The 19359-nt window shown below is 42.3% G+C and overlaps 2 protein-coding genes across 9 annotated transcripts in view; one reads left to right on the forward strand and one right to left on the reverse strand.

Moving 5' to 3' along the window:
• LOC107271579 (phosphatase and actin regulator 2) overlaps positions 1-19359 on the forward strand; it is a 113676-nt gene that overhangs the window by 13190 nt on the left and 81127 nt on the right. For 2 of the 7 annotated variants that reach the window (XM_025088816.1, XM_015747755.2), the window contains exon 1: positions 18160-18679. The exons of the other annotated variants lie outside the window; for them this stretch is intronic. The gene's annotated coding sequence lies outside the window, so the exon portion shown is untranslated. Of the gene's footprint in view, positions 1-18159; positions 18680-19359 lie in introns of those variants that run through there. 7 annotated transcript variants of the gene reach the window in all.
• On the reverse strand, positions 2373-16481 carry LOC107271585. Of its 2 annotated transcripts, XM_015747763.2 has the most exons (5): positions 16299-16481; positions 4053-4133; positions 3721-3886; positions 2953-3634; positions 2373-2878 (listed from the first exon to the last, which is right to left on the reverse strand). In XM_015747763.2, the coding sequence occupies exons 4-5, from the start codon at positions 3038-3040 to the stop codon at positions 2478-2480; spliced, it is 489 nt and encodes a 162-aa protein (XP_015603249.1). In that variant the 5' UTR covers positions 3041-3634; positions 3721-3886; positions 4053-4133; positions 16299-16481; the 3' UTR covers positions 2373-2477. The 2 variants fall into 2 exon arrangements, with proteins under 2 accessions (XP_015603249.1, XP_015603248.1); XM_015747762.2 differs by lacking the exon at positions 16299-16481 and having other exon boundaries at positions 4053-4317.

Consider the following 19359-nt stretch of genomic DNA (forward strand, 5'->3'; position numbering starts at 1 on the left):
TTTTTTTTTTTTTTTTTTTTTCTTATACAGGGTCGACTACCTTTATAAACGATAGTTCATCAAATTACGCGAATACTACGGTACCGTATAATTAACAGTGTACATACGTACTACAGTACAGTTAGCCTCTGGCTAAACCGACCGAAAATAAATTGAATTTCCATTTAATCAGAGCGCGAATCGCCGAATGAATATTCAACGCGTATGCCGTTGGTTTGGCTTGTCAACCTGAACGGGAAAATCATCGTCGAACACCCGTTGGTCGACAATGCCAGACTCTCTGGGGGTGCAGTTACATGAGGATGCACCCTGATACGTTGCCAGTAACGAGGAAGACTGTTTGGGCATTTAGGTAGAATCCTCGCAAAATCCAATTTTCGGCGTGTCACTGCTCCATCCAGGGCAGGGAGTCTCGAAGGATGCACAATGGATACGATATGGATGTACACGGGACAATCTAAGAGACGCCTTGGGTTCAGAGGTCAGTAAATGATTGCGGGTACTCTATTGGATCTTATAGCTGTTTAGACAAGGTCGGAGTCTCCTATCTTTATTGCGGATCTACGGCCGTTTATTGACTTCCGATTAATTCCTATTGACTGGACGTGGAAAAGAATCTAGGGAATTTGTACTTTACCGAAAAGAAATATTTTTGGACTTGTCTGTACAGAGGGACAAAGATAATGAAAAGTAGGATGGTCAAGCAAAGTTTGAACTTTACTACTGGCACTGCTGACTGGATCCTCGGATGTGGCTGAAGGGGTGGCAAAGGGGAGGGAAGTGTCCCTAGTGTCATTCCTTTGAAATTCCTTAGGGATGAGTGGGTTAGTACTAGGTCAATAGGGAGTATCTCAAGAAGCCAAAGAATCCTGAGTACACGTATATCGTAACGTATCTTACTTAACTCGACAACGATAACGAAAAATCCGAGAAGCAACCTACGTTACCGTCAATTCTTCTTTTTTATCGGGAACGAGCCGGCATGACCTGGGAGTGGGGGTCAGACCCAATTCCGCCAAAACGGGAGCTCCGATGGAACCTATCGGACAATGCGACAACTTAACGGATCCTGTCGATTCTTGGGGTCGCGTAAAATCAGCAAACGCAACTGGATGCACGAACGGAAATGCGCGGCCACTGAGAGAGCGACGAATCGGAAGTGTCAAATCGAAGTCCCTTCACCAATTAATAAATTGGGAGACTCACCAGAGCTGATGGAGCCGATCCGTGGAGGCCGAGAACTGCATCCGGGAGACACTCGGGTGGTCACTGCACTGGGGCACGTCACTACACCTCTGGAACACTCACAGGAAATCCATTGAATTGCCTGGATATCGCGAGAGCAACGCGAGAACTACACGAGCGTGAACTTGGTATACCGTAGCGGAACACGGCTAGAAAAAGTATAAACAAATAGCACGGGAGCGCGAGGCAGCTCGTGACACCTCGGTCGGTGTCCCGAGACAGACTGCTTTGACAAAATAGCCAAATGCGAGAACTAATAATTCCGATCATCTGATTGGTCGAGATCCTTATAGCCGATAAATCTTTCATCTCCCTCGATTGGTCCCTTTGAACCAAATCGAGAGTGTTCCTTAGCGCATCGGTACGTGACTTTTGGAAATCCTCCACGGCCGCTTCCCCAGGTCATCGGGCGACAGCTGGGCACAGCATCCTTAACTCGGATCAGGGGGTTCCTCCCTGCTCTCAACCATGTCAAAACTATATCTCCACCCGCTCCGCAGCCTTTTGCCCATCTCCAGCGGGGCGCCTGCATCTCACCCGGGCTTCTGCCGGTCCATGAAGACGTCTCCGTCGGGTCGTCTCCTCTGCCCGGCAACTCGGTACGTCGAGACTATCTCCCCACGGCAGATTCGAGCACCTCGACCTCAACTAGACGATAACGAAATCTTCCGAGAGCAGTGGCGTAACTATGCGAATTAACCCGAGAGCGCAGCTTCTGAGCAGGATGGCGACCCGAAGCGAACCAGAAATCGAGAACGTTATCGGAATCGGTAGCCGTACTCGCCTTGTGACCGTGAATCGAAAGATCACGTCACAACATATACATATACAATGAACCTGTCAGCGTTTTTCTGCGAGATTTCATGTCTGAAGGATAAATGGTTAAATGGAGCATCTCTCCATCCATTAAATTCCGGCTCGTCCTTCGGATGCCTCTTTCTTTAATTTCCCCAATTTCTCCCCACTGTCCCCCCCGGCAACCACCGCAATCTTACTTTTTGCCCGTTTCGTTCTCATCAGTCGAATACAATTACGCAGATCCACAACGCTTGGAAATGCGAAAATTGTTTCTTTTTCCCCTTCCTCTTCAGGATATATATTTATCCTAATTAAAAAGTAAACGACTATTCCCGAATTAAAGAATAAAATTTATTCTATAATAAAATGAATATAAATGATAATAGGTTATAACAAAGATGTAAATAATAAATTTTTTAAATCTTCGTACACACTTAGGCAGACGTCCAATGTACGTTTCCTTGAGCTTCTTCCTGGTTATACCCTTCGCCCCCGTAAGGAGCGACCCCGTACCCGTTGCTGGTCTCATCTGGCTGACTGTACTGACCGACGTTACCGGAAGTCTCCTGACCGGTTCCTTGAGCCTCGCCTGTGCCAAAGGATTCAGCTCCCGATTGACTGGGGTCGTATCCCGTGTCCGGTTGGACTCCAGCGAGTCCATAATTCGAGGGGAAGTCGGCGGCAGGACCTTCGTCCTCCGCACTTGGCTGATAGTCGTGAACGCGTACTCCATAGTCCCCGTAGTCACTGAACTCTCCGTTAGCCTTTGGAATATTATTCCAAGGACCATAGAAACGACGAACCAGAACGTTACTTATCACCTCGGCTTCCTGTCCTGAAATTTGTGCAACGGATTTCTTAGACTGCGACGTCACCTTAACGCCAGGATAAACTTACGCTGGATCTTACCTGGAAAAATATCCTTTATGGGTGCAGCATGGCCAGTGCTCACCAGGATGGCAATCAGGAAGACCCACGGATAATTATTTATTTTCATTTTTTTTTTCTTTTTTTTTTTTCTTTATATATTTATATTCTCACGCAACGATTACGCTCGTCTTGTTTTTCCGTTCACGAGCTCACTTCGACGTCTGATGGAAAGTCGCCTCGAGCAGCTTATATAGATATGGCGACTTACGACAGAAATTGACACGTGTCGTTAACGTCTCGTTAGAACGTTTGCCCGTGCTTTTGTACCGAACAAGTTGCCCATAATATATAACGGGCTTTCTAAGATTCGTGCTAATCCGCGTAAAGAATCTTCGAGGAGAAACTCTTTACGAATTTTTCGAAACTTCCAGAGACTCGGATCGAATTTATTGGCAATTGCTTATCCTTGGATATGTTTATTAAAGAAATTAGTTATTCGAAAAAATATTACACAACAGTCGCAATCAGAATTTTCTGCCTTTGCTTAGTCAACTTCTTAATTTAATAATTAGCAGAATTATACTTTCGCTTGGATTACATGTAAAATTAGGCTTAATGTTTCATTTGTCACGTAGATTGTCATGCTTCTATTCCCATGATGCATTACGGTCGTCGTTATCCAATCCAGGACCGTATCGAGCTTTAACGTCCCCAACCTCCACTGTAAAAAAATAGGAGACCAATTTTTTATCGCCACGAATACTTTGACGGTGGATTAAAATTTTGATTAATTTGTTTTTTACTTACCCTACTTCCACGTAAGAGACAGTGGATGAACGATGACGATTTTCAGCGTGGTACTGACCGCCATTGCCCGTGTAATCATCATCGCCGTCATCGTTTACAGGTCTACCAAACCAAAAGAATGGGAATCCATAGTAACGCGTGTCTTGCCCAGCCAATAATTCTTGTCCTGTATAATAATAAGAAGAAATTCACATCGGATCTGGGAATTGGGAAAAGATATACAGGGTAAATGAGACGTCTGAAGTGGCATAGATTTTTCCCATGTTATTCGTTATGTGGTTTTACAAAATTTTTTCTTTCAATTAGTTTAAAAATTAAATATCGAAACTTACCATTTTGGGTCTCTGGAATCGGTACCGAAGCCACGATGCCAATGAGTACCAGCACCAAGATGACCAATGACTTTTTCATATCTGCAAAGTTCTTGCCAATTTAATAGTTCGATGCAAAATATTCTACTGGACCATCTGAATATATCTCGGTCTTATATAGGTACCACGCGGAACCGGAATTTCGTCCGAAAAATCTGTGCTAATTGGAATTTTGGCACGTGCTAATTTTTCGTGAATATTAAGGAGAAATGATTTTTGAATCACACCTCCCAATTAGCAGACTCTGATTCTTAAGCAAATATTATGTGAATACAAAACTATTGACTCGAATTGCCAATTCCGTGGCTAACGAAAATTTCTATTGAAAATACGCCTTCTTACAGTGTTCTATGTCAATAAGGTGGAATTCTCATTTTTTTCGTTTTTATCGCCACACTACTGATTCTCTTAGTTTTATTTAAGATATTGGAAAAGGACTTTTAGTGTATTAGGTAAGGTTGTCCTGGATAGGGGATGACCTTGAAAACTTTGTATCTGTCGATTATAATATCTGTAAGAAAGGTCGAGGCGAAACTTAACCTCCTCCAATTCTGTTCTTGGCCATTATCTCACGATCGATCAACCTTCCGACTCAGCCTCCATTATCCGCGAAAATGTACACCGATATTCAATACAGATACTCCGTTTCATAATTCTCTCTGAACTCGTGTTATCTTCCGAGAGAACCCAGCACTTCAGTCATTGATTGACTTTGTCAAAGAAGAATGGACGAATAAACGTCACAACATGGATGGATAATATTTCTATTGAAAATAAAAGACCTATCGTTCTCCGTTCATCTTACACCCAATACAAACAAAGCCACGAGCACGTGTCTTTGTTTTGACGTTTAACGCATACCACGTGTTTTCCACGTTTGGCTTCGACAACGCGTTAGTAATTAATAAACTCCAGCTGGGACTATTTTGACTACTGCTAGTATCCATCAATAAATTTAAAGGAAAATATAATTATTAACATCGGCGAACCAGACATTTTATTGCTAATTATACCCAGTGGTCAATTATATTTTTAGATAATTAAAAAAATACGATACATCTCATCGTCATCTAGAGGTGAAAATACGAATCTGCAGATTCTCATAATCCGTCCGTAATGTGTTAAGTAAAATATAAAAGATTTGCCAAAAAAAACATCATTCTGGATATATACACTTGTACAGCATATACATATACAATAGTAAAACAAATATAATATTTAATAGCAGGAACTTTCGGTACTCCCGGTAAGTCCACGTGCAGCTGATACTTAACGGTAACACAGGCGTTGATAAGACCTTGAAAATGTTGAGATAAACCCAGCCAATTTATCAATTCATTTTGGCCATGATTACGACGCCGTGAGTCATGACGCCCTGTCACTCCAGTTCTCCGATCGATATTTTTCTTCATATACATACGAAGTCCTACGAGCAAAGTTATGTCACACATGTGTTTTCACGCGTATCAAACGGTTCTGCGTGCTCGAGCAATTACGGGTGGACGTTTGCTTTAAAAATAAAAAAATAACAAGCGGAACGTGCCATCCGCATACGTCACTACGTGCAAATCAGCTTTGCTCTTCGGTAACTAGATGCTTCTCGAAACAGCAGGTGTGCCGTGGTTAAACAGCTAAATCTATTAGAGTTCTAATTCATCCACTAGTGGCAAAGATTCACATGAAAGATTGTATACATGCCAGTATGGAGTAAGGGAGAGGTCAGGAAATTCACTAGAAACTCGCCCTTTTTTTCCCCTAGCGTTAGATAATGAATTAGCGCGGCACGAGGGGGCGGGGGAGGAGAAGATAAAAAAATTGACGTAAAAAGTGAATTGCGTGTAATGATAAAAATGAAGTGGGAAGTTGAAGCGTTATCGGTTACGAGATACTCTTTTGTCCCCTGAGAGTTGCCGACATTGCTTTCAGGACTCTGGGTGTTATTTTTTTTCCCCTAGGGGTATCCGCTATCACGGAATCTTAGTCTCCATGTGTATTCCTCATCCGACAGTGTACAAATCTGTTTTACCATTGGAATTCGAAGTTGCCCAGGAAACGTATAGGATCGCCGGTGTGAGTGGTAGCTTAAAATTTGCACGTCACGTGACCCGTGTCAAATACGCCTATACAGTTTATACATGCATATACATACAGGCTCCAATCAGTTTCCCAATTAATTTTCATCGTTCTCCATTAAAGGGTCCCCCACAAATAATTGAAAGGTTAATTAATCAGCTGCAATAATAAACAGAAACGACGTCCAGTGCTTCCGTCACGCGCGAATGAGTCACATAGGGAAAGAATGAAGAATTCTAGTTACACCAGTGTGTATCGGCCATCTCCTCTAGTATAGGGATTATTGCCGAATTCAATACCCAACGTTCACTTTATCCTCGCTTCGATGCAATTTACTTCTGTGTGGAGAACGGCGAGCAGGGCAAGAAAAGCTTAATTAAAAAATGAGGAAAACATGAGAAAAATATAAGAACATCATTTCCCTAGTGAATTCTGTGTTTCTCATATGAACCTGTCCATCTCACCTGTCCAGTGAGAATTCTTGGCTCGTTTAAAGCTTCAGCGAGATAAATAATCCAAAGCAAGATAATAAGGTGAAGTGGATAAATATTGCAGAGGCCAAGACAGAGAGAGAGAGAGAGAGAGAGAGAGAGAGAGAGAGAGAGAGATGGAGACTCAAAGACGACCTCGCAAGTTATCCCACGTGGTCCTATAAAGAGGATCGCAACCCCATTGACGTCACAGTATATTTTCATTGATACGAGTGCAATATGACGTCATTTATCCATACAGGTGATTTTCCTTTATATTCTTATGGGGTTTTTCGCTCGATTCGATCAGGCATTGTCGAAGGTTCTTCAGAAGCTAATCCTATTCCCATTTACACCGCAATTGGAGACTCAAAGACGACCTCGCAAGTTATCCCACGTGGTCCTATAAAGAGGATCGCAACCCCATTGACGTCACAGTATATTTTCATTGATACGAGTGCAATATGACGTCATTTATCCATACAGGTGATTTTCCTTTATATTCTTATGGGGTTTTTCGCTCGATTCGATCAGGCATTGTCGAAGGTTCTTCAGAAGCTAATCCTATTCCCATTTACACCGCAATATCAGTTCCCAAGAGATGCCAGCCGCCATTTTATTCTTTTCTCTGTTTTTCTTCCTCAGCCCTTCCGGGAAGCCTATCGCTCCGGTCTTCCGGTTGAAGTCTGATCACGTTTCCTGGCAGGTTTCTTCGATAATGAAGCAGTAGCCCGAGGATCTTAAGCCAGTGACTAGAGTCCAGATAATCGTATCACATGGATTTCCCCGGTATCAGAATCATATATATATATATATATATACATTATACACGTATGAAAAACTGCTGAGGAATTTCGAAAATTGAAGATAATTTGACAATGGCACACTGGGACGCGAGGCGCTCGTAGCTGGAGACCATTTAACAGGCGAAAACTATATCTATATAGACTAGTTGGTCCCGTCTAAAATTACCCAGAAATTCTGTGCGCGGTTTGTGCCCTCTTGGCACGTTAGACGTTATATTCGGCGCCCGAAGCCCGAGACCTTCCCGCCGGTGCAGACGCCGTCAGTCGGTGCCTCGGGACACTAAGACGTGCATGAAACTTTTATTGTCCCTCGTGAGGAAGTAGAAAAAAAAAGGAAAACACGGTTTTTCCATTGCGACGGATGGCTTTGCGGAAACGCAAAATCGCTTCGCGGCTTTAAATTCAGCGATTCTGCTATTTAAATCCTTTTTACCTCTCCGACGATTTTCCTGTTGCGTCACGCTTATGTACTACGGAGAAGTGGGGGGTAGGAAAAGAAAAAGTGGTGAAATGAAAATTTCCTTTTTTTTTCTTCTATTTCTCTCATCCTATGTTCACGTATAGGGGCGGTATCGAGCGTGGAATTTTCGAGGGTAGTAGAGCACCAGGGTGCGACATGCCATCATTACCGGTCGAGCGGTCACAGGGCAAAGACTACCCCTAGTGTCCTATGTATTCTCTACCCCCTAGAACAAGGGGATGGTCATGTGAGCCTCGCGTGTAACTTTATCAATATATATATATATATATATATATATATATGTGTTTCATGTACTGTATTTACATAGTGGTATATATATATAGATATACGAATGCCTGTGATAGTGCGACGAACGGGTTGACGGAAGCCAGGCAAGGTGCGGTGCCTACTACTACGACATGTTCCTGTTCACTGTAAACAGTATCACCTTCTGTGGAACAGCCAGTCCACCGGGCACCCGTGACGTGGATGGCTGCTTGGTTTCGGTGAAATCCCAACTTTTTACTATTTTTCTACAAGAAACACGTTGATGGGATAAAGTGGAGAAATTGAGGAAAATTAAAAAAAAAAAAACGTGATCCGGCATATCCGGTATACGTGTGACACTGAAGAAAAAAATAACAAAATTATAAATATTGTAATTGAAAATTAATTTGCTCATCGACGTAATCCGTTATCTTGTATAATTTTTAATTACGGGTATACAGTAGATTTTTTGGATCTGAAACACCTTCCTTCCTGCTGCTGCCAATGATATAGTTTGATCTTCTTGATTTAATTGGCTAACGCGTATTTCTGTTTGTGTATTATCTAATCGATACTAATTACGCAAACGTTGATAAGCCACTGGGGCAATCGAATAGTCAGAGCTGCGTAGTCGAGGTGGCTGCGCTATGGGATCTTCGTTCGAATTGTTACGGTAAACGCGTGGATGTTCTGTGTACGGGAAGTGTTCGGGAAGTGACGTATGTCTACCGGATGGAAGTGACTTCCGGCTTGGAAAAGTTCGTTCTGGTGATTAAAGGACTTTGCGTAATTCCTCGTGCGAACTGCTTGAGAATTTATTAGGGTGAATAGCTCAAGTTTCCAAGTACTTTTTCAGTGAGATAACAACAGTAATAATTGGGTCCATGAACAGCCTCTTCCGCTGTAGACCATGCAAAGACGGTACGTGTATTAGAGAGTTTGTGTATATAATAGACTTTTTTTTTTGAAATTTCGACTAACTTTAATATCATGATAAACCAAAGCACAGACAGTGGGATGTTTGTGTTTTTTAAAGGGAATATTAAGAATTTAACTTTTTGTTCTCGCACGATCAGCACCAGGCTGACCTCTGACGAAAACTAAAAGATTGGTTACACTTTGGTCCAGTAGAAAGATTCGCTGCTGATAAGAAAATTCTCGATTGTTGGTCGAATTAAAAAAAAAAAAAAAGAAAGATAATCCACATTCCAATGTGAATTTGGACACTTTGAAATTTCATTCGCGTTATTCTCGTCCACATAAAACTATTTTACGACTTGCGTCAACGTTGCTTCGGCTCTGACGATTCTCACGTGCTATACATGTGTACACGCATGTACGTCCGTGTTCGAAATGGCAGTCAGGATCCGTTCGAAAGGAATAAAGTTAAGTCGTTTCCACTCCCGACTACCCGACGACTTAATCTGCGCATGTTGAGATAATGAAGGAAAAACAGAGCGGATAAGAACTTGGCAAAGAATCCCTCCCCGATGTGGGTCATCGATTGACCCCCTCGCCTACGAGTCTTGGGGCTGATGATATCTTTCGGCAGGATTCATCCACTCCTAGAGATTAGGGGATTCAGGCTGAATTTATCATAGCTTCGCCGAAGGGTTTCCTTATCATATTCACAGTCGTCATTCTCGTTATCAATACGTCATATATTTTCACGCTCCAGCAATTCCTATATACTCTACAATGGTATATACACATATATTATGTAAAGGTGAAATTTTTTATAAATTGGCCGATTAGTTTCCCAGTAGGTATTCGCAGTAGTGATGCTACTAGGGGTTGTAGGGGTAGCGATAGTGATAAGGGTGGCAGTGATTGGTCCTGAGAATTATAAAAGGTCAAAAGGTCGACTTGCTGCTGGTGCATCGAATGACAAAAGGATCTTAAAAGCATTAGTACTACGAGTCCTTAAGTGCGATCCGAAGATTCCCGAAGTGCACTCGGAGATGCTCGTGCCTCCCTCGTGCTCGCGTTGCCCCCCCCCCTTGCTTGCAGCTTCCAGAAATCTCTGAATCCCAGGAAGTGATCGATAGCTATCGGAAAACAGGATGGGCCCCGGTGCCTGGCGAAACGTCTTAACATCCCTCTGGGATTGAGTTCTGCTTGAAGTACGGTCGATTCAATTTAAGGTTCATTCGATAAGGGAGGCTGGCCTGGACCAAGTTCTTACTTCCTGCCACCGTCTGATTCGAATTGAGCCACGATTTATTAATTCTACGTAAAGTCTCTTCTCTGAAGATCGAAGGGTGGGTGGGCTGAATTCTTGATTTATAGGGAAAGGGGATGAACAAAAAATATTGGCTTACGATACCCTTACACACGTGTGTAATCATTCCATATGGGCTTGCGTCTTCGCGTGTCATTTGGTCCATTATCTACGGATGAAAGTGTCTATCCCCTCCGGGTTATCTAACCGTGTGCTGGGACGGGGAAATGGAAGAGGGGGTGGGCTTCGAGTGGAAATCGCAGACGGATCCTCGGGAGAGGAAGATGATGGAAATACTCGAGCGAGAGTAGAAAAATCGTGTACGGGGAGGAGGGGGATGATTTTCTGGAGAATCTGAATGCGGTTACATAACAATGAGGCGTCGCGACGTCAGCGCGTCTCTGGGGGATGCTCTCGAACTGCTCAACCATCCCCTTCTCTTCTCTCGATGCTTGCCCATCTCCCCTCTCTCTCTCTCTCTCTCTCTCTCTCTCTCTCGCTGTGTTTCACATTCAAGACACGGGGAAACTACGAAAGCGTTGAACGACACATTGTCTCAGGACTCCTCGGCCGGAGGGAAATAATATTGCAAATTCAGTTTCCCTGAGTGGTAGAAAAAGAGAGAATTTAGATAAAAGATGGAGAGGAGTCGCGCGAAAAAAGAATATATAAGAAATGGGATCGAGAGGAGTTAAAAGAAGTAAAAGAAAAGGATGTTAGGGCCACACGTAAACGAGCTCTGGATTCGTAGCCTCGGGGGAATAATTTTTCAGGACTAAAGAAGAAACCATTCTTGATTCGAGGAAATATTGCTATAGCAGGAAAATTAAAGTTTTAACGAAACAAATTTATCTTCCGTGAAATCTTTTGCTGAAATAATTATGGGAACAAAACAAAATTGTAACTCGAGCAGATTCCAAAGTTATCCTTAACAACGATCTTCGCAATTTTCTTTCGTATTTTACGGGTTTCCTCTTCCGATCTACTCTGGGGTATTCTAATATTCTACTCGAAATTCGCTGCACCGTACAAAAGCCACGTTATGCAAGTTTTGGCAGAGTCCACGCCCACGCGCACCATGCTAATTTCAATGTCCAAACGCTGTTCGCGTAGAGTCTAACTTCAAGGACATTTAATCAAGGACCAAAGTCCTTTCATTTTATTAACTTACTCCGCTTCGATTATTATACGAAATAATTGCATTATGAAAATTGCCAAAGGCTGTCCTTACAATTAGTCTGCATACGTGAGGTGGCTGTGAGAAAATCCAATGGGTAATTATTCAAGATTTTTTTATCAAATACGAATTCTGGATATCTCACGTGTCTCTCTACGAGGGGAGGTGTCTCTTATCTTAATATATCTCACAGGAACATCCATCTTCGGGTTGATCTAATTTCTAACCCTTGCCAAATTTTCTCTCAGGCCAACTCAACGAAAGGGAGAAGACGTGCGGATCTATAGGGAGAATTGAGAAGCAGATAAGAGATGAGCTTCTTGGCTCTAATCAATCTCTGGAATGTTGAGTCTAGGGGAAATTCCCTAGGGAGTCAGGACTGTTTGCTCAAAACACCCCAGGAGAGCCACCCACCCCTTTATACGGCCATTGCCCTGTTTACCTTCGACACTAGGAAGAGCCTTATGTAAACCATAATATCCCTCTCCAAACTATTTCAATAATAGTTTCGAAAACATGAAACGCGAACTACCGGAAGTAGCCATATTAGTTTTCCTTTTTATTCCTTTCCTGCTCTTTGATTTCCGTCGTTGAATTTTCAAAATTGCCAAAACAGCTCTTTCAGCCAGAAGTGCGATTCTAGTTTTTATTCATAAATTTTTTTTTCGTTGGTTCATTTCCGGTTGATTTTTACAAATTTATTGGATTCTTCAATTTAGACTCACTTGATGTCAATATACGGTTTTTTAAGGAATTTCTCATCTTCAAAACATCCCTCGGACGACTCGAGCGAGGGTTACGATTTCACTTTGAGGGTTGCTCGGTTATTTCGGGGATGAAGGCTGCCAAGTTCCTTCATTAATTATTCGACCGCGAATAGAGTTACCTGCCAGTATCGATGAGCTACCGAGACTTCCTCCTCTCTCGGAGTGATCTTTGCTCTCGCGAGATCGGACGACTTCATTTGCCCCTTTGGAAATGCGCGTACAGTAATACCCGTTCTGCTATTCCAGCAAGGGTAAGTTGAACTAGCAAGTGAAGTTGAGCCTGGCGGAAACAGGATGCACCGATGCACTCAGGCAACTCGATAATGCATTTCTGATGCAGCAGAAGAAAAATATTCGACGAAGACTTCAAATTTATTAATTTCGCTGTTGGTCTGAAATACGAAAATGAAAATTTTGAAAATACCTTCATTCTTTTTCGAAGAATCCTATAACTGGAATCTATAATAAATGCTATATTTTCTATACGAAGAATCCAACAAACAAAAAATGTAGTTCAGTTGAAATATGTGTCTTCTCGCAAAAGTGAACCGAGTTTCCGAGAGTTTCTCGAAGTTTCTTTTTTATGCTTTCGGAGGGGTTGGGATTTTTATTTTAGCAAGGGTAGCTGACCCACATTCCACGATATTTATTATCCCACAGGTTAGCTTAGACGCGTCTGAAACGTCACTCGCTGTTTTATTTTTACTTTTTTTTTTTTTTTTTTTTTTTTTTTTTTTTTTTTTTTTTTTTTTTTTTTTTTTTTTTTTTTTTTTTTTTTTTTCCTACAGCAAACCTGTATTTAGGGAATGCAGTTTTCAAGCTCATCTTTAACTCCCACTTTGCATACCCTCTCGTGCGCATTCGCCATTTTGATTTCCTGTTGCGTTTATAAATAACATCCAGAAACCAGATACCTTGAACACGGCGCGGCAAAAGAAAATGCAAATACATTGTTCGCCGGTTGAAAACTGGTCTCGCTGGTCGGCGGTCATAGATATCGGATCCTGAGCGATGCAATTATGCTTCCTGGAATTGCAACGACTTACGAGTCAAAGTTGCAAGCAGATTCAGGAACGTTTCTCGTGACAATTGGCATGGAATAGAAAATTCGAGAAGAGTAAACAATTTTTGAAAGATTTAAAAATAAAACATGACGGATAAAAATTTAACGGGCTCTTGTCACGTCTTAAGGACAGTTTCCATGCACTCGACGTAATCCCGTATTTGCAGAAAAACGACTCCCGGTGCGAATGTCTTATGCAACGGCGACTGGCCCAAGGATGCAATTCCAAGCAATTCGTGCGGTTAACCGTGCGATTTTCTGATTGGACTATCGATCCGTTCCCCGTGAGAATTTTCAAAAAATTCTCGCCGGAAATAATGAAAAAATTTTTTTCATTTTCATATGTAGAAAAATTAAAAAAATTTTTTTCTATACTTTCTCTAAACACAATGGCCAGCAGTGAGCACCCAATTCGCAGATAGTATAGTACCGACGCAAAAACAAACTTTGGCATTGCAAACTTTTGCGAGATATGGATAATCTTGAATATCTCGAATCTCCTCGTATTTTTCGTACAGACTGTACGGCACCTCTGTGACGTTTGCTGCAGGACGATTCGCACGGACGATACGCGTAAGAGCGACCAATAGAATTTCAACGAAGCTCATGACTCGTGCACATTTACGCGACGAGCCTCAAAGTCGTAAGCGATTTATTGTTAAATTCGCAGGATCAAAACTTGAGCACGTTCGACGAATTTAACCGAACACAATAATCATTTCGCCTGCCGGCGAAGCACACTCGAACGCAACGCGAGAAGCCTTAAGCAGGTTACGCCCAGCTGCATAAAGAATGATCGATGACCGTTCGAAGAATTTGGCCTTTCGCGTCAAAGTAACTAGAAATGATCAATCTAAAAGTCCTTAAGGCTGTTGGCCGCGTGCGTTATGCTCGATCGAACATTTTTTTCTTTTCCTTTCCAGTTTGATAAAAATTCAACAACTGCTTCCCCCATTGCAATGTCCTTCAGGCACTTACGAACAATTCGTAATAAAACTCCGCGATTCCAGACGGCGCCGCCTGCCAGCCGCATCCTAATTGCAAGGTTACGGAGGAAATCGGGAAACAACGAGGCGCCTTCGCAACTAGCTACACCTGCTGGAAACCGCGATTGTTCTCTTTGTGCCGTTTCTTCGGGCTGGACGACGAGACTTTCGAAAGACTGTTTCGCCCTTTGAATTTTGCTGCAAACATTTTTTATATTAAAAAAATTTGTTTTTATCTTCGATAGATTAAATTTTGATGGTCTCCCTGTATATTTTCAAAGCTAAATTAATGCTCTACAAATCTTAACTCGTCGCTATACTTTTTACGCAAGTTCGTACATCAAGCTTACGTTCACACAGGCTCTATAGAAATCGTGCGAACCGACGCGTCACATGTGTTCTACATTATATCGATAATTTATGAAATTAAGGGACAAAAAAGAATTCCTTAGAAAAACTCTCGTGAAACTTTACGAGACTGCTTGTCATCTTTTATGGGAAATTTGTTTTTCTAGTCTCGTCATTTTCCCGAGTAACGTGCCCCTTAGCGTTTAGAGGATAAGTGAGGTGGGGGCCGGGGGGAGGGGGATGTGTATCTTTCCTGTGACGCATTTAAAGTACGCTGAGAATAATCCTGGTCATGAATTCAAGACAAGGACGCCTGGCGTCGACTTGGTGACAGCATCGCGATGCCCGGGACGTCTATTAAAATATGGGGTAGTCATTGTGCGCGACCACTGTAGTTACCCCCATGAGTTACGTCATGGGTCGCAAGGTTCAAGGCCCTTTGAAGTCTGATTCCATTAATTACCTCTTACGAACCAATTACGTCTTGATCCAATTAACGACCACCCAAAGGGGTGAAAATCGACTGTTCGGTGAGACGCGAATCCGTCTGTCAATTTGTATTATCAAATTCTGCCGTTTGCCCAATTTTTTTTGTAAAGCAAATTGCACGAGGTAAAATTTCAATTTTTTCTTCTCGTACTCCTGTATCGTTAGTTTCAATAACAACGTAGCTACCAGAGTTCACATATGTAGGCATGCGAATTATCAGGGACCGAAAAGCTACCGTATTGATAGAGAGACTCCATCAGTCGATTGGATTGCTTTTGAATATATGCACTTTGTGTGCGAATATATATGTATGGACGTGTATAGTGTAAAAAAGAGATATATAAAGAGGGAAAATAATGGGAGGCGCAGCAAAGAGAATTCGAATCGACTGTCTGACGTATGAATGACGTGTATGCGGCCTCGTCAAAGATATCTATATAGAGATAAAAATCCAAGGTTAAATTATTGATAAGGTAACGTAGGAAAAATGTGTGCTAGACAGCATACGATTTCCCGTGTTATTTTCAATTACGTCTCGGACACTTTTCACCTGCAGCCGTGTTGAGCCGCGGAACTTTTTACGAATCATTTAGTTCATTCGGTAAATTTAATCAACGGGATTGCTCGCATTAAGAAGTTATAGGCTCGAGCAGCGAATTTGTATAGTCAGGTGTTTTCGTATTAAGATCTCACTGGAGAAATTTGGATAGTGAATTATTCAGCCGCGCGATAAATGTTCGCTAAGAAAAAGTAAATTTTAAGGAAGACGCCAGCGCCTGGAATCCAGTCTGTAATATGAAAAGTAATCTCTTCGTCAATTTATCCGAAGTTTAAAGTCTGGCGCCATTAATTTCCTGGCATCTTCGGGCCAACCGAGGTCTTATCTAGGTCTTGCCCGACAACCCGTTCCAGCGGACTGATAAGTTCTGTTATCCAAAATAATCTCACGCCACATTTACGCAGTAGTTACGTTTGATAATATTAATTATATAAGAAATAGTAACTAATAGAAGCAGTACCCATTTTACATAAAGCTTATTAAAGTATTGTACAAATAATGAATAACAGTTTAACACTCACGTATATAGTTTTGAGTTTACGTGTTGTCCGTGTGGCTACACTGGTTTAACGAAATTCTACAGCTTCTAGCTTTGGTTGAGGTTAAGCACGCGATGCCGCGTCCAGCGAAAGGAGGGGTGACCGGTTTTTCCAACGCCTGACGCGCAGGCGCATCTCTGCCAATGTTTCTTCTTCGTTTCACCCGGGAGCTTTATTTCTCTCTAAAACAAAATCAATTAAATTGATTGTCAGAAATAAAGCACCAAGACTATTATACTCTTACTACCCCTTCAGTTCGCAATTTCGCCGTCGTTTCTGCCAATTGAGAAAAGATGGCAGCGATACGAAAGGGAATAATAAAAACGGTTGTTCCACCTAGCATGACTCTGTAGCATGACTAGTCTAAGACGGCCATACATTTTTTTTCCTATTTTTATACCCAGTATAAACATTTATTTTCGTCAGACGTCCCACAGCCTAGCACACTCTCCGCGTATGACCAGTTTCGAATGCATAATTGGCGCATGAGCGCATCTCCAATGCAGTGGGATGCATTTGATGCATTTACGAACTCGTGAAAGCACGTCAGAGCGTAAGCGCAATACCAGCTGTGGTTTGTGGTTGATGGCTGACGTACTACTGTCACTTTGGCTTAATTACACGTCTACTACTTAATTGTAAATTGTCATGTAATTCGGGTCGACAGGGACGCTCATTCTGTGCGTACTCGAGGACCTCGAGGATAACGTGAAGCACGAATAAGAGGACACATTTTGTTCCATAACTTAAAAAAAAAAGTGAGGGGTTAGCTCTCGCTACTGTTTGCGAATTTCAAGTTAAGAGGTTTTGGCATTCGTATGGAGAGTGTTTACAGCGATAAGCGAGCTAATGTGTTTTGATTGATGGACGCTTACACTCTGGGTGAGAGTCGACTAGTCGAGTATATCGGTAAGTCAGGAATTAGGTAGCGAAATGGCGGCGTGATATCTGGTAGGCAGAAGAGAACAGCAAGCTCGAGAAAAAAATACCAGCCAGTTTTCATCGTAAACGAGACGCAAGCCGTGCACCGAGCAAAGTGTTTCTCATATGTCAGAAGATGGTTGTGACAGCGACTAGACTGTCTTGAAACGTCCGTAGATTCGTAAGTCGGTTTAAATTAGCGAGTCTAGACGCCACGGAAATTCCACGTGGTTCGCGTCATCCCTGGTCGAGCGAACAGTACGTTTACGAGATAACCTCGATCAGAGCCCTTTCAATGGGAAAAAAGGACAGTCTGTAAAAGATAAGAAAACATTTCTTTACCCTTACATTAAGAATCTTAATCATATACTAATAGTTACTAAGCGCAAGTGTGATGCTTGTTGATTAAAATGCTCGTGGCTTATTGATGAGCGTCGCTGAATCATCGTTAATTCTCATTGCCGTCATCCTGCGATCCTCTGCAACGTAAGACTTATTGTGAATCATACTAATGACAGTCTAGCATATACGGAGGACAAGAAAAAAGAAATTGGTATCGTCATTGATATCTTAAGAATTGATGGGAGAGAGAAGGTTATACATTTGAGCGCCCTAGCTATACCCCAATACATAATGTACTGTACACTGTACCACACTATACCGTACTATACTATACTAAACTATACTATACTGCTCTAGTGGAGCAGAGTATAGTTAGTATAGTATATAACTTCGCATGCAATGTTACTGCATACTCTATACTGTTCCCTAGGTATACTGCTGCACGATATAATGTAGTACCGTATCGTACGGTACGTTATAGGCGTGTACCGTCCGCTTCGGAGGTTGGATAGCGTCTAACACTCTAGTGGCTGAAAGTCGAAACACAGCCGCGTGGCGGCGGGCGCGTCGCATGGCCGCCCTCAGTGCTCGCGAGCCTCGCTCGGTGTGTGTTTCGTGGTGTGGCCGTTCCTCGGCCGTTCCTCGTTTGTTTTTCTAATTTCATCGTAATATTCCGTCGCGATTCCGTCCCCGTATTACGCGCCGAGTCTCGCAGTCCTTTTACAGTGCTACGATAGTAACTGGCTCCATCCCGTGAGTCCTGGATAATACTTGAATTTAATATACGGAGTGCGTGCGCGTGTGTTGCCTCTGTGTGTATACGCCGCGCCGGTCCCTACGCCTATATTATTCCTGCCAGCTCAATTTCTCTTCGCATTTTTGTGTGTTTCACGTGAATTCGCATCGCTTTAGGTGCATCGGCAGTGTGTCGTTTATTAAAAATGTGTCCAGGTGTCTCGCGATGTACTCTCTCTTGTAATTTTTATTGACTTCACTAGCAGTGCTTTTCCCATTGTCAACCTCATCTTCGTCGTCGTCTTCGTCGTGAATATATCCACTTGATTCAGCCTGCCGTGTAACCTTTCACTGCCCGAATCATTGTACGTTCGCTACACGAGACATATTTCGAATTTTTAACGTCGAATTTTTCGACTCCTAGTCAACCCTACAGTTTTCCTCTACATATAACAACATGCAAGCAGTCTTGTGAGGTTAGAAATGCTTTGTTTGACGACATTAAAATAAACGAAAAAATAAGCAATACAGATACGTTTTTGCTTCGATAGTAACTCAAACAATTGTACATACGAGAATTATCAAATCTAACGATCGGATCGTGTTAAAGCATGAATCATAGAGCGAAAAAAATAGAAATAAATACTGGCAACATGGCCGTCCTAACTGATTCACGAATTCCTCGTAGTATCCCCGTAACTAGACGTACAATCACGGCGTAGTAAACAGGTTTTCTTCTTTTTTTTTTTTTGCATCTTCTAGTTGCCGTTGATTCGTAGCAGCGTAAACAATCCCAACCGGTAACCTCTCAGCCTGTTTCGTTCGTGAGGTGCATTTACATGGTTTAGTAAAAGGTGTAACGCGTCACGAATCTCAAGAGCGGAATTTTGAAGTTCCTGTAGTTTCCCTTACAACGCTGTCGTTATTCGAAGAGTGACGCTCGCGGAAAAATATTTCTAAAACAACAGCTCTTTAACTATTATTATTACCTAACCTCGCGGTTCCTAAACTTCATAGTTTTCATCGCCGAATTATACCAGACATT

This window comes from Cephus cinctus, unplaced genomic scaffold, assembly GCF_000341935.2.
Source record: "Cephus cinctus unplaced genomic scaffold, Ccin1 Ccin1_scaffold0997, whole genome shotgun sequence".
Lineage (NCBI taxonomy): Eukaryota > Metazoa > Arthropoda > Insecta > Hymenoptera > Cephidae > Cephus > Cephus cinctus.

What these genes read in the sequence shown, in the direction of transcription:
- LOC107271585 (XM_015747763.2), bottom strand. Translation starts at nt 3,040, where the DNA reads ATGAAAATAAATAATTATCCGTGGGTCTTCCTGATTGCCATCCTGGTG. An exon ending in CATAAAGGATATTTTTCCAG is followed by an intron (nt 2,879 to 2,952) that starts GTAAGATCCAGC and finishes CACAAATTTCAG; the next exon opens with GACAGGAAGCCGAGGTGATA.